This window comes from Heliconius melpomene, chromosome 12 (assembly GCF_056956725.1).
Source record: "Heliconius melpomene rosina isolate 202511_hmr_F chromosome 12, ASM5695672v1, whole genome shotgun sequence".
NCBI lineage: Eukaryota > Metazoa > Arthropoda > Insecta > Lepidoptera > Nymphalidae > Heliconius > Heliconius melpomene.
The window spans coordinates 16,049,784-16,064,682 of record NC_140400.1 but is presented as its reverse complement, the minus strand read 5'-3'; the positions used below and the strand labels follow the sequence as shown (position 1 = coordinate 16,064,682).

At 30.0% G+C, this 14,899-nt stretch overlaps 4 protein-coding genes across 7 annotated transcripts; 2 read left to right on the top strand and 2 right to left on the bottom strand.

The window, feature by feature from the left end:
* Positions 1-91: 91 nt before the first annotated feature.
* Pym (partner of Y14 and mago) lies at positions 92-1,680 on the bottom strand. Its single transcript, XM_085194806.1, has 3 exons — positions 1,506-1,680; positions 794-1,057; positions 92-478 (listed from the first exon to the last, which is right to left on the bottom strand). Exons 1-3 carry the CDS (start codon positions 1,537-1,539, stop codon positions 213-215), a joined length of 564 nt encoding a protein of 187 aa, XP_085050932.1. The 5' UTR covers positions 1,540-1,680; the 3' UTR covers positions 92-212.
* Positions 1,681-2,043: 363 nt separating this feature from the next.
* Positions 2,044-6,174, top strand: mip40 (Myb-interacting protein 40). Of its 4 annotated transcripts, none has more exons than XM_085194804.1 (6): positions 2,046-2,259; positions 2,353-2,467; positions 2,730-2,927; positions 4,124-4,274; positions 4,678-4,826; positions 5,831-6,174. In XM_085194804.1, the coding sequence occupies exons 1-6, from the start codon at positions 2,175-2,177 to the stop codon at positions 5,838-5,840; spliced, it is 708 nt and encodes a 235-aa protein (XP_085050930.1). In that variant the 5' UTR covers positions 2,046-2,174; the 3' UTR covers positions 5,841-6,174. The 4 variants fall into 4 exon arrangements, with proteins under 4 accessions (XP_085050931.1, XP_085050930.1, XP_085050929.1 ...); XM_085194802.1 differs by having other exon boundaries at positions 2,048-2,259; positions 2,724-2,927; XM_085194805.1 differs by lacking the exon at positions 5,831-6,174 and having other exon boundaries at positions 2,044-2,259; positions 4,678-4,830.
* On the bottom strand, positions 5,957-8,707 carry LOC146534173 (rRNA N(6)-adenosine-methyltransferase ZCCHC4). Its single transcript, XM_085194800.1, has 6 exons — positions 8,287-8,707; positions 7,919-8,160; positions 7,421-7,624; positions 7,028-7,232; positions 6,263-6,589; positions 5,957-6,093 (listed from the first exon to the last, which is right to left on the bottom strand). Exons 1-6 carry the CDS (start codon positions 8,581-8,583, stop codon positions 5,995-5,997), a joined length of 1,374 nt encoding a protein of 457 aa, XP_085050926.1. The 5' UTR covers positions 8,584-8,707; the 3' UTR covers positions 5,957-5,994.
* Positions 8,708-8,945: 238 nt separating this feature from the next.
* P32 (complement C1q binding protein P32) lies at positions 8,946-13,922 on the top strand. The gene is made up of 5 exons (XM_085194801.1): positions 8,946-9,301; positions 10,420-10,570; positions 11,364-11,560; positions 11,975-12,063; positions 13,473-13,922. Exons 1-5 carry the CDS (start codon positions 9,064-9,066, stop codon positions 13,620-13,622), a joined length of 825 nt encoding a protein of 274 aa, XP_085050927.1. The 5' UTR covers positions 8,946-9,063; the 3' UTR covers positions 13,623-13,922.
* The last annotated feature ends 977 nt before the right edge of the window (positions 13,923-14,899 follow it).

Below are 14,899 nucleotides of genomic sequence, written 5' to 3'. Positions count from 1 at the left end.
CCATATTAAAAACTTATTAATGTAAATTGAGTATTAAAGGATTTTTTCCAAAAAAGAACTTTAGTAAATAGTGAAAAGGAAAATAAAAATGTTTTACTTGTAAATAAAATTTTAATCTTGCCAATGCTAAAAATTTGCACACTTGTACAAGAAAAAAATTAAAATTAAAAAAATTGATTGTCAATAATATCTTAAATTATTATTATTTTGGCTTATTGATCACTAACTTTATCTAATGTTTCTATTTCTTTAATAATTTCATTTTTTCTGGTTATTTTCTCCTTTTGCTCCTTGTCAGGGTTTTTTAAGGTGCCAGATTTGATTTTGTCTTCGAGTGCTTCAATCTCTCGAAGTTTCTTTTTTAAATTCTTTAACCTTTTCACTGGGTCTACTTGTGTGGGTGGAGTTTGAGATGGATTGTTAAATGTTGGTTCTGTTATTTCACATTTTATGAGTTTTTCTGCAACATCATCTACTCCTATAAGAAAAAACAAGATAATTATTATTATCATTTAAATATGAACAAAATATAAAGAACTTTGTTTTTTAATATTATTTAAATAAAGTGTAATCAAGACCATTGTCATGCAGTGACCCAGCTTCTGACTGAAAAGGCAATGGCTGTGAATTGAACTTCCTCTTAGAGGAATGAAATATATATTTTATTTTCATTTTCTATCCCCTGGTAAAACACAAAAAATGTTATATCTTAAAAATCGGAAAGAAAGTGAGTGTGTCTTAAAACTAGGTCCCCTGTGTACACAACATGTAACTGATAAAAAATCTCACTAACCAGTCTTCTTTTTCTTTTTCTTCTTTTCAACATTAACAATCATTCCAGGAATAGGTTGTATAGTACCTTTCTTAGTTTTTTTTACCTCTGCTGCAATTTCTGGAGTTAAGCCTACTGGAAGTCCTGTATTTTGTCTAGCTTTGAATTGTTTGCCTTTACTCTCATATAGAGGTACTTCTTCCTGCGGAACATATCCATCTTTGATACGTCTTGGTTTACGCCAGGTACCATCTGGGCGTTGGGTGGCAGGTATGAATTTACAGCCTAAAATTGAATTTTATTTTTATGTTTTTTAATCATAATATATATATATATATATATATTTTTATGTTTTTTAATCATAATATATATATATATATATATATTCTTATAATTTCTAGAAATTTCATATACTAAACACACTCAAGATGTTTACGTAAAATAATCGCAAGAAAACTATATAAAAAAGATAATAAATATGTAACACTTGAATTCTTGCAGTAATTTATTACTTCACTTTCTACAGTGGCACAATTCTTAAAGCGATTTTATTCACTTGTGTATTAAAAATTTTAGTAATATTTAATTAGAGTACATACATATATTGATAGATATATTACTTTAGGTATTACTAAAAACGTAATAATGCTTCCGCAAATATAAATATTGACATATTGATTGTTAGTTGTAGTCACGGACATATCCCCATATTATTTATAAATTCCATCCTCACCGTCAGCATCGTGTTCGTATGCTGTTGTGGCCATTGTAATTAATGCAACGTAACTGTCCTTTATTATTTATAAAATATGTGTTTTATGAAACAACCTTGTTTAACTCTGGCAGTGCTATTTTCGTAACATCGGTCGCTGTTCGCTCCAAGTACTTTGACATTTGATTAAAAAAATATATTTAAAAGTCAATGTCAATATATATCTGAATCATATTTTTACATTGTTTTTTTATTTGTTACAAATAATGCATATAATTATGATCATAGAATCACCACCGTAGTCGTTTTTGATAGACTGAACATTTTATAACTAATTTTAAAATATAACTCAAGGTTGTTTGCCTATATTTACTAACTTACAAAATTTTCTTTATTGGACTATCTTCACATATAAATTAATTTATTAGAAAGGCCTTAAAATTTTATGATAAAATTTATATTATTTCGTTTATTTTATAGTATTCGGCAGGCTAATGCAGATAAAATAAAGTTATTTTACAAAGTTAACTACAGAATACAGACTAATGTCAATTCTCCTTTTTAATATTTTATTCTGTTATTTAAAGTCTAATGTTGATTTGTTTAAATCTGTTGTAAATGTTATTAAGTTTATTTTTTATTGTCTGAGCTGTCTATTATATTATTTATTAAAATATTTTAAAATTTATAATGCCATTATCAAAGCGCCGAAGATTATTTACACCTAAGAAACATAAAACTAAACAAAATAGCAAAGATCAAGAAGAACCTAAAGGTAAACTCGAAATGTTATAAAATTTATAACATTCCGATTCTATAACACAAAATATGCTTAAAATATTACTAAATAAAATCGATTACTTAACAGAAAATGAGGTGACTACAGCTCGCGGGCGCCTTAAAGGTGCTTTAATGGAAATGATGGAACCAATAGCTTATGAATCTGATGAGTCTTCTGAATATACTCCATCGAAACGAGACAGGTAAAATGGTCTTCGTTCAATGTTTCATATACAAATCAGTTCAGTTCAATATTGTTATGGTATTTCAATAATTACAAATCTAAAGTATCATTTGATAAATTATAAAAATATAGTACAATCTCATCAATTCAGCCTATTAAAGAAGCTGCTGGATTATAATTGCATTAATGAATTGTATAGGGAATAAAGTTTTTCTTAGAAAATTTTTCTGTCTATATGGTTTTTATCAATGATTTGCAAAGAAAATTAAACAAAGTTTCAGAAGTACAATAAATGAAGAGCAAAAAGAGGAATCTTCTGATGACGAAATAAGGAGAAAATTATCGCAGAGACAGTCATATGTGCTAAAACTTTTTGATAGAAGTGTTGATTTATCGCAATTTAGCGAGAATTCTCCTTTATATCCTATATGCCGAGCTTGGATGGCTAATCAACCTAAGGCTAATTATAAACAGATGGGGTAAGTAACCTTTACTTATTAAAATTTTATTTTTAAGTATAGTTTGAGTGGTTACCAGAGCTTGGAAATAATTTAATAATGTATTCCTCTGACTGGGAATCAAACCCATAACCATCATGTTTACAGTCAAACTGTGTCAAATGCATCATCTCCATGATTTTTGGCCTTAATTATTTGTTTATTTTTTTATTAGTCCAAAAATTCACTACAGACACTTGGTCCCTACCCTTTTTTACCTTATTGTTATATAAAAAATCCTTATCATATATATTAATGACATTATTATAAAATATTATTTTTATCTTTATATAATTTTTATAAATTCCAGTCTATGGGACTTCTGTGAGTACACAACAAGTTTTTTTTGTGGCAGTCTTACAGCAAAGCAATAGGTTCTCTTGGTCAATATAGGGTAGTTGATTTACATCTCCAATTAAAAGTACTTAAGTTACCTTGGCACCAGAGATTTTGCCTGCCATTGCTCCAAAGTAGTTAATTAAACCTTTGTCAACTATGAAGCCGTTACACTTGTCTGATTCTAGTTGTGCTCCGTTTACCAGCATTAAAGCCATAATGTGGATTGTACACTTAACCAAATTCCCTATACATACATAGGCTGGCTTCCATCATACTTATGACAACTGTATCACTAACCACTTATACCACTATCGATGTTGTCGTACTACACACGGGAACACCGTTGACCTACATCATCTTGGGCACCTTCCACATATATAGTGTAGTGGATTCCAGAGTGCTATCTAGGCATAGAGCCTTTACCAGCATTCTTGCCTCCAGCATTCATCCTCCATCCTCCATCCCATGGTGGTTACTGCTAAATGCATTTAGCAGAAGCTATCATGGGTTCATTGGCAAGCATGCTGAACTTCAGGTATCTTGTTCTTCTGGTTTTCTCTTCATTCAACTCGACAAAGCCAGTTGTTACACTGTATGCTGACATAATTATTAAAAAATATATATTTGATCATGTTTAATGGTTACATGTTTTGTATACCAGTGATTAGTATGTATTACATTAAATGTATTTCAAGGTCATTATTGCACTGTGGACAGATTCTGCTTGTCCTACTTTACCATAACCATCTCATGATAATTTTAATGTGCTAATTATAAAAACAAAGTTTGGAAATTAATTAATAAATAAATGATATACAAATTTACTATGATATTTTTAGTTCTTTATACAACAGTAAGGAGAGTCCAGGGATGCAACTGTTAGACGAAATGTTTGAGCTGCCTGGACCTGAAGGACCACCTATATCCAGGATACCTAGCTTATTACCAGAGCAAAAAGCTTGTAGCAAAGATAATATAAATTTAAACTATGTAAGTGTTACTCAACGCCGCTCTTTGCCACACTATCAGAGAGCAAAGAAATGAAAATATTAAATATTTCATTCCTTCGAGTGAGAATCAAACCCACAACCTTTGTGTTTACAGTCGCAACCTTGTGCCCTTGCGCCACCACGGCCTCGTATATATTTTTCTATTTAAAAATATTGTATAAAATCTACACAACCTCGAAGTACAGTTACGGTCGACGAGTTATCGTCACCCTTTAGTTACGCTTTCTGAACTTTTACCCATTGTTCATTTGGAAAGAAAAAAATAAAAAACAAAAAAAGTCTTAAAATCAAATGTGGACAGCCATCTACAATTATCTTCAGGGCGGCCACGACTCTTCGACTGTACTGTAATGGTATAAAAGCATGTATGTAATAATTCCCAGCGTGAGTCCCCACCTCCATCCAAGGAACAGCTACTCCACCAGCACATGAGTCGGTGGACCAATGTTCGTACGGCGTGGCTTGAACGAGCTACTGTAGTGGAATCAAGATATAATGCGACACAGGCTGTGCTTAATAAGATTAATGTTAAGTAAGTTTTTGGAGGTATTTTATTTAATAATAGATAATCTAGTGCACTACTATAAGGTCACTATATTATACAGGATGGAAACGTCAGCGCTCCTTTTACAGGAACATCACATGGGGTAAAATATTTCAAACCCATATATAGGATTTTTTTCATTTCATGATGTTTATCCATACGCAGTCGCATCGTGTGACGCACTTACGTATAGATACCAATAATGTACACTACTACAAAAAAAAATTAAAGGTTATTACCTACGACTCGATTTCGGAATGAGGCGTGTGCGGCTTAACAAATGGCGTTTTATTTTACAACGATAATTTTATTGTTTATTTTGTTTGAAAAAAACATTTTTAATTTTTGGATTTTTTTTTTTTTAAATTGTATTAGACTGTAATTATTTATCACAGTTAAAACTGTGGTATCGTTTAAAGTGGTGCTGACAAAAACACTCTGTATGCTATAGGTGTGCTGTCCTACAATTTAAGTTAGTGTTCTACAGCCAAATATACAAATGCCCTATATAAGTAGTGTGGTATAATCGCTGCTTTTGTCATTGAATAGGGACTACTACTACATTTCTACCTTCGGCCTGTACCAATACTAATAAAGTATTGGTACAGGTCAAAGGTAGAGTTGTGTAATTATATATTTTTTTTTAAGAAAACGAAATATTTCTTTTCCTTTGTTATCATTGTTTTAGATTTGTGTAGGAAGTAAATTAGTGAACACATGTTAATTTTTTAAACGGTTTTATTTAGCTCATTAACCATTTTGTAACTGAACCTTTAAACTTTTTTCTTTCCGTGGGAAATACATTAAATGTTTTTAAATAAAATAAATAAATAAATAATAAATAAATTGTTTATTCATCAAGTTTCATACATAATCACTAGTGTTTTTAACTAGTTTGTTTATAAATAGTGTCTGTACGCCCTTTAATTTCTTTACCTACTTTTTATATTTTATAATTTGCATTTATATTGTTTTTTTTTCTTTCTTTTCAGTGCACTTTAAATAGCAGTGGCTTTTAAAAAACGTTTGGATTTCGTTTTTAGTGAAATATCGATTTTACAACACAACTTCAACTTAATCAAAGAAATCAGAAGACTGTTTTTAATAAATGAAAGGCATTTTAATTTTTATAACAATTTATTTTGTAATCTTATAATCATTTCTTTAAAGATCCACGCTTCTTTCTTTTAATCTGATTGTTGTTTTGTGGGCATTCAGACTTTTTGTGACCCTTTTCCTTGCAATTATAGCAGGACTGTAAAAAACATTTAAAATAAAAAAATATATAATCCTAGTTTATACAAATTATTTCTTTTAATAAATAATTAAAATGTTATATGTTGTTTTATTTATATATTGTGACTTTATTTAATTTAGTGAACCATTAAAATAAAATCTTTAAAGAAAGTCAAAATTTAAGTTACCTGTGATTCAACAATCATACCACAAACATGTTTCTCCTGGCAACATCGGCTGCACGTCTCACAATGAACATATGTGGGTTTAACACATTTCTTACACTTATTACAATGTTTATAAGTCATGCCATTTTTGCTGGTGCATTCCCTGCATTTGGTGCAATGGTCATTACTAGTGGACACCCAAAATTTGCATTTATCACATTTCTTATAGCTGCTGTCATTTGATAGATCTATGGTGGAAAATGGCAGATTTGTGAAGAAACGAACTGGTGATCCCAATTTTCTACCACTTTTTGAGTTTTGGAATTTTTTGTGGTTCTGATAGTCAACCTGTGATAATGTTATTGTTAATATTAAATAAATTTTAGTATTTCATACAGAGTGTTATAGATAAATCTCTTCTAGCTTACTTTCATTTAGCATTTATATTATAAGTATAAAAAGAACAAAGCATAATGCATGCAACAAAAAAATTCAACAAATTATAAATGAGGCCAGCCAGGGCTCAGTTCTAGATATTTTTCTTGGTGGTGTGAAGTATGCAAAATTATCAACATTTTTATGATACATTTTATAGAAAAAAATAATACAGATACAGGTATATATATATTCCTAATAATTTATTTATAGATATTTATGCAACACCTGAATAAGAGTTTTATTTTCATATAAATTTTCAAAACCACTGAACTATACGTCAAATTATAGACTGACAAATTTCGGAAAAAAATCTAATTAAAAAATATGAAAAAGTCTAGAAATACTTACCCTATAATCATGCATTTTAATATCTGGCTCCATATTAATAATATAAGGTTCAGCAAAATAGGGGAAAGCCCAAATAACTGGTAACATTTTGTCTTCTGTTTCACAAAGTTTACTGTATGTACCTGATAGTTCTCTTATTGTGTGAATTAAAGGTTCCACTCGGCCACCAAATGGAGGGTCCATTACTATACATAGACCTTTGTTTCTGTAATGGATATCATAAACATAAATATTAAATATATTATAATTGATAAACACCCAAAACAAAAAGCATTAAAAAGTAACCCACAACTTGTTAAATTTACAGTTGCACACTTTATGCCTCTATGTCACAACTGGCCTTACGATTAATATAGATATATATATTACATAAAAAATATTGAAAACATTTACTTAGAAGCCTTCATAAATTTCTTCAGTACTTTTTCATCTTCATTGCCATTCAAGAGGTAATTATTAAACATGTTGTACCACAAAAATTTATTAGGAGCATAAAACAAGTGGTGTCGAGTATCATAGTCCAGTAAGAGAGAGTCAAATTCAAGGTGCTCTTGAGCTGCTTCATGGACAGAAGGAGTGCCAATACATAGTAAATTACTAAAAAAGACAATACAATAAGGTGAATAATATACAGACATTTCTATCAAAATTAAAGTGACTGAAAACTGATTGATACTGAAGGAAAAGTTTCAACAAGCCATAACTATATGGGTATCATATTACACGTGCCCTAAGGAATGTGTCATCCTATTCCAAACTAAGAATATATTTAATTTAAATAAAATGATGTTTTCCTGCTAAGTGATTTTTAGTTTCACAGAAATTTGTGGAAAAACATACATATATTTTAAAAAATTTACATATATGCTCAAAACTCAATATTCAAGTTACCTTATTTTATTATTCTTCAATATTCCCAGTATCGTACTGGTAGATTTCTTAGAAAATATATACTGCGCCTCTCTCTGATCATCTTCAAGTGGTGGTAAGAATGAAGTAGGATGTGAAAGTTGTTCTTCTGTCAGTGGCATCACTACCTTATGGTCTTTTAAATGCTTTTTACTTTGAGAAATGATATATAACTCTTGACAAGTATTGCAAAATGCTCTATCTGAAGGATGACGAGATCTAACCTGAAATGTGCCATTTATAACTCATTTTAATAGATTTATTATAATATATATAAATCATGTTAGTGAAATAATAATAATAATAACACATGATAAATATTTATTAGATTAGGAATAAACAAAACTAACCTCTTTTAGGTTATTCCATGCGACAGTTTTATTAATTTTTGGTATGAGATTATAGTACTTCTCATTGCGCTTTCTAAAATTCTCCTTTTGCCAATCTTCTTCATCAATATAAACGGTGCAATCCTTTTTGTTTCTACAAGAGGCACACGCAAAAAACCTGCCTTTTTCACTAGAAAATAATAAAGTAGGTCCATGCAAGCACAGTGGATGGTTTGTTACGTCTTCTACAATGACTTCAATTGGAGAATGGCTTTTAAATGAACCTTCCGTTGCTATAAATGATCTCTTTTTGCCCATTTTTTTGCAGTTTATTTAGATAAAATAATTAGTAATTCGCATAGAACACAGTGTGTTCAACACACTTCCACAATCAACACGTGAAAGTGACAAATAGGGTGTTGACACTTGACGTTGAGTGGCTGTGGGAAATGCCATATATTTGTGATTATCAGTATTTTTTTTATAAGTATAAAACGTTTGTACGCATACTTTTTTGTTTATCATATTGTCTTGGACAAGACTTGCTACCCCATTAATAAAATATATTATAATTAATTACAGTACGTAATGTAATACAGTCATAGTACTATAACTTAAGTTTTCATAGACTTAAAAAATATGTAAAAAAGATATGTAGATTATTCTCACAATTTTACAAAACTGGTAATACTAACCCAGTGTGGTCTGCGCTTTGATATAGCTATTAGCGTTTCTTTTTCTTGAATCTTGACAATCTTCACATTTTCTTGAATTAACGCTAAATAATTAAATAACAAAATGAGCGGCTTAGTGAGAACAGCACACAAAGTTCTTCAGACATGCGTAAAGAATACGGGACTCACAGGATCGATAGTATCCCGCACCCAGGTCCCTGTAAAACGTGACTTTACCAGAGGAATATGGCATATGAGCTGTTCCAAGAGAATGGACAGCACCTCAGCTTCCTCAAACCTTCTACAGAACCACTCAAACACCTGTAGCTGCGGCTGTGGACTTAAGGCATTGCACACTAAAGGTAATTTTGTTCACCCCCCCCTATGAATTTTGAGGTTAGGATTGCGCCACACAAATTCATATTTAATTTTAAACTACTTTTTAATCAAAGTATGAAAATTTTTATGCTTTGTAATACCTCTAACCGATTTGAATAATCCTTGTTACTTATTGGTTCCACATTACACACCAGTCGAGACGCACTTATCGCCTTACCGGCCGGAAGGGAGAGAATTAAGTTGATTATGAAAATACCTATCAGGTGATAACTCTTTCACCAATACACAAAAACTTTTGTAAAGATTTTATATGGTTCAGTTTAAGTCTGCCCTCAATAATAATGCTTGACCATTGTTTGATAAGCCTTCAATATTATACTAGATTATTAAAATTATTAATCTTGGTAGATCGCCAAGATGAAAAATCCACATCCACTAAAGCCCTTGGTGAGTTCCTTATCCTTATTCCCAATCCTAATTTGATATCTTTATTTATATTTTATACATAGTTAGTGTAGATCCGTTGTAATTTAGAGAATGAAATTGTTTTGTGTAGATATTGTATTAATCTTTTATTGGAAAGTAAAAAAATATGAATAACATAGTTTAAGTACTGTATTACAAAATCTAAACAAATAAGTAATGATAAGGGTCTTCGCTCGAATAGTTTGGTGAGTCCAATTAAATTTTAGTGAAGGGACATATATGAAGCCTTTGTGGCATAGTGGAACAGCCGACTATTAAGGTGATGACTATGGGTTCTATTCTCACTTGCAGCTATAAGTTGTTTGACAGTACCAAAAACACATGGTTTGAATAACCATTTTTTTAACACTTAATGAAATGTTGAGTTTAACTTTCAACATGCAATATTCCTAATGCATATAGAAAGCAGTGTCTTGATACTAATTTGTCTTTGCTGACCCTGCTATATGTAGGATGAATAATAATAATAATAATAATACTTTATTACACTAAAATAAACAAATCAGAATCAGTAGAGTAACAGTAATTACAGAAAGACAATACAAAGTGCAATGGCGGTAGTTAAAAAATATATGTATATTTACAACTTCTTAAGTAAACATTAGAGTAATTCAAATATCTGTATAATTATTTTAATAATTACTTTTTATTAAAGGTGAAAGAGAATTAGTGGAATTTTTAACTGAAGAAATAGTCGCTGAGAGGAAAGCTCAAAAATTAAAGAACTTGCCCACTGAATTAGAAGGTTTTGCTGTCAAGGGTGATGGAGCAGAGGTAGTGCTCAGCAAGCAATTGAAAGATGAACTGTAAAAATCATTTTAATTTTAACATATTAGCTTTATCTGTAATCTTACATTTTTTAACCACTTTGTCCAATTTCCTGAAAGTTTGCTACATACTGTAGTATGAACTTTGAAGTTCTCTAGTAGAATTATACTGAACTTGATGATGGTATAGAAAGGAGCTTGGACAGTTGAGGAGACTTTTAAAGCATCTTTAAAGGGGCTTGAGGAACCTATACTTTGTAACAATTTCTGCTCTAGTCCTAGTTTCTCTCTCTTTGATAAAGACTCTTCTCATCTTATAGCATGAACTGAGTGTTCTTGTCAAGAAGACAAATGCACATAGTGCTGTAATTTTTTTCTTATTAAATATTTTTATATCTTATATTTAATTTTCATCCCTGCAATTCCACATTTTGACACTCCGATGGGTGTCACAGCACCAATTGCAGGGTATAGAAAAACAATACTTACATCCAGGACCATTCGACTATTGTCAGGGCTCTGTATAAGGGTATTGGACATATTCAATTATTAATAGTGTTGTAAGTTTTTCAAACACATGATTATTATAAATAATTGAAAATATTCATTGAATTATTAAGATTGCTTAGTTTTCTATTATTTATTTACATATTTTCTTTTTGATTTCTGTTTGATTTTCAAAGTCTGAATAGATATAATATGAATCTCAATTTAGCAGTTCTTACAATATCTCCAAATGGCCAGAAAGTTGTTATTTTCCTCTATGCGACTGAGAAGAGTGAAATATACAATGTAAATATTTTTTATAATTATTGTGATACATATTTTACAGAGTAAGAATTACATTCAATGTCAACCACACAGTGGATTCTGAAGACTTTGCCGAGGATGCCCAGCCCGATAAGCAGGAGTTTTCTGAGATGAGGTCCAAGCCCCAGTTTGAAGTAGACCTGGTTAGGGGAGATACTACACTTGGGTTCACTTGCTCGTTCCTACAGGAACAAGCTAACGCGGGTAGCGATGAATATAGTGAGTGGTTGTTTTATTTTTTCTTATATATTGTGAGATTAAATAATTTGTTTTGAACCAATGTAGTATAGTGGGATAATATTTGACAAAAAACATTTGTTTTATTGAATCTTATTTGAAAAACAATTTTAAATTGAACTGAAGAATAGTTATTTATCTATTCACAATTATATTTATTAAAAACATCTGAATTTGTCTTGTACTTAAAGAAATGTTGATGATAAGAATATATATTTGTGTACCATGTGTGATGATACGGTAACAGCATTACATTACTAAATACATAATGTCCGCTTTTGACACAGAATCGACAACAAAATTATTTTTAATAACTTTTCTAAATCATTTTATATTACTCTACAAGATACATTGTTTTTTGGGTAATTTCTATATATTATTTTCCTTTTCTTCAAGATGATGTTTTCGGTATCGATGAAGTGACACTACACAAGGGAGAGTGGAACGACAAAGTATATGCTGTAGCCGGTGATGTGTTAGATGGGGTTAGTATTATTATATAATTTATAATATTTCATTATTGAAAATGTTTTGGTTCTAACATGCAACTATTAAAATACTTGTTTTTTTTACGATTTCAATAAATACTAAATAATCACTCAGTTTCTTGATTAAAAATATTTCATTTTTATTATCTGTACTTTTATTGTATTTATTAAGTTAATATCTATGAAAGGCTCTTTTTTAAAAGCTTTTTTTAAAATATAATTTTGTATATTTCATAAAAAATATTTTAATATATTTTTTTAATATATATTTTCTAATTGTTTTTATTTGAGAGCTTTTATTTAATAAAAATAAATCTATATCTCCCAGTTCTTAAATATCGTTATGACCAATAACATAATATATCGCATTTTTTCACGAAAATGAATAATAGCTTCATGGTGTCATGGTAATACGTACACTGTATAAACCGAAAATACCCGAGTTCGATCCTGCCTCTACAAATAATTTCCTAACCCCATTATCCGCCATACTTGAGCTACGTTACATAGTAGTGATCGAGTGCCAAAAATTGGGGGAAATTAATGCTGCCAATATGAAGTTTGTATGTCACTATATGTGGGGTATATTCATTGAGGTTCTACATTTTCTTTTTATTTTAACCTATGAAAATAAAAAAAAAGTTATATAAAAATATCATTACCGTTTTTAAATGATTTTATATTATAATTTTTAAAATGTTAAAACATTATTTTTTTAATTTTTTAACCTTTTTTTTAGATTAATTGTATTTTTAAGGAAGTGAAGTTTTGTCTAAATATTTTAAATGAACCTTTTGTTTTTAAATAAAAAGTAAATATCGTTTCTTTTTTAAATATTGTTTTGTGATTTTTGATAACTTACGTAGACACACGGAAAACTTACTGCAGCTTTGCAAATTAATAAAATAATTCTAATAAAATTGAAATAATGGTAAAAAAAACTGTAAAAAAAAATATTATTATATTATTATTTATACATGGTGGAATTGTCAGCGCCACTTTAAATGAAACCACAGTTTTAACTACTCTATAAAAGCCTAATATAATTCATAAAAAAAATAATTCACAAAAATGAAAAAGTTATTTTTTCAAACAAAATAAATAATAAAATTATCGTTTTAAAATAAAACGCCATTTGTAAAGTATAACATAGTCACGCACACACTTACCTGTCACAGCGGCAACATCGCTTACGTATATGTGCGTCACACCAAATACAGGTATGGATAAAAATCGTGAAATGAAAAAAAATCCTACGTCCAAACTGTTGAGGTACCTTGATTAATTTTTTTAGCACTGGGTTTGAAATATTTTACCCTATATGCAGTTTCAGTAAAAGGAGCGCTGCCTCTTCCACCTGTATAACCTGTATTCTCTATCTAAAACTATATTTTCTATTTTTTCAGTATTTATATGACCTGTTGATGAATCTATTAGAAGAAAAGGGTATTAGCAACGAATTTGTCCAGAAACTCGCGGATTTCAGCACCGCCTATGAACATTCTGCGTATATCAACTTATTAGAAAGCATTTCTAAATTTACTATTGGAAAGTAAATAAAGACGTTACCAATTAAATATAATATTAGTATGTAGACATTTTCTGTAGAACCCTACTGCCTCGATAAGTGACAACTAAAGATTTTTGTTCAGCATTTTGTATTGTATACAAATATATTTTTTTGTAATTAAAAGGATTGAAATCTTCTTTTTGTGGGTTTTGCAGATACTGAATTTATGTTATTGTAAATGGTGAGGCATTTATTCTGTTTTAGTACAGCTTTAAACAATATTTAGTTTTAAACAACAGTGTTTGTTTATTTTAGTGTTTAGTTGTGAATAAATAATGTTCATGTTTGTTTTTGTTTTATTTGGGCATCATCTCAGCCGGTAAATAAAGTTAGTGATAGAAAAACATTAAAATATTTTTATATTTACATATAGTTTTGGCTTTTTATTCAATAAATTATTTCTTTTTCCTGTGCATATATATGTGTTTTATAAACATATCTGATTACTTTTTGAGGTAGGCAGGAACAACCTAATAATATTTCGAATCAGTCTCAGCCTCAGGTCTAGTAGTTAGCTAAGGAAGAAATGTCCGGAAAAAATAGTGTGTGCTCTTGTTGTCGTTACCATCCAACATAATATCCTGCTTGAAGAGTGACAAATAATGAAATATCAAGTATTAGACATAGATCAGAGCTTGGTTAAACAAGATGTTAGTAGTAAATATCTAGTCCATTTACCATTCTGTCCAACATAAAACAAAGATTGAAGGCTATATTACCTACATAAAGTGAATTGTTTCGTACCTGCTGAATATGTCATTTGTCAAATACAACTTGCTTAATTCTATGGTTAAATTATGGCCAAACATGTGGGTAAAAGCTTGTATTCATTTTTTCCCTGCAAAATTGTGTGGTAGATAAAAGGAACGTAGTGTTAAGATACTTTGTTTCCCTATTTACAAGAGATTACGTGCTAGTAGCAGCAGCATAACTTAGCGTTGCCCTTTATCTATATTCAATACAATTCTTTCTCCAGAGTGGGAATCGAATTCCCAACTTTCATGTTTACCGTCACACTTTTGTCTCACGACGCTACGATGGCGTAGTATTAATATGTTTTTTAACTTCACACTGTATGTTAAAACACTCCATTCAGCATTTTTCGCTTTGATTGCGTGTTGAGTGGTTGAGAGCTCAACGCTGTGCTTTTCCCTTGTTGATAAAGCGAGTGAGGTAATGAAAATATTAACTATTTCATTCTCTAAAATCTCATCTAAAATTGTGAATCGAACCCACCACCATCGTGTGTATTGTCGTACGCAT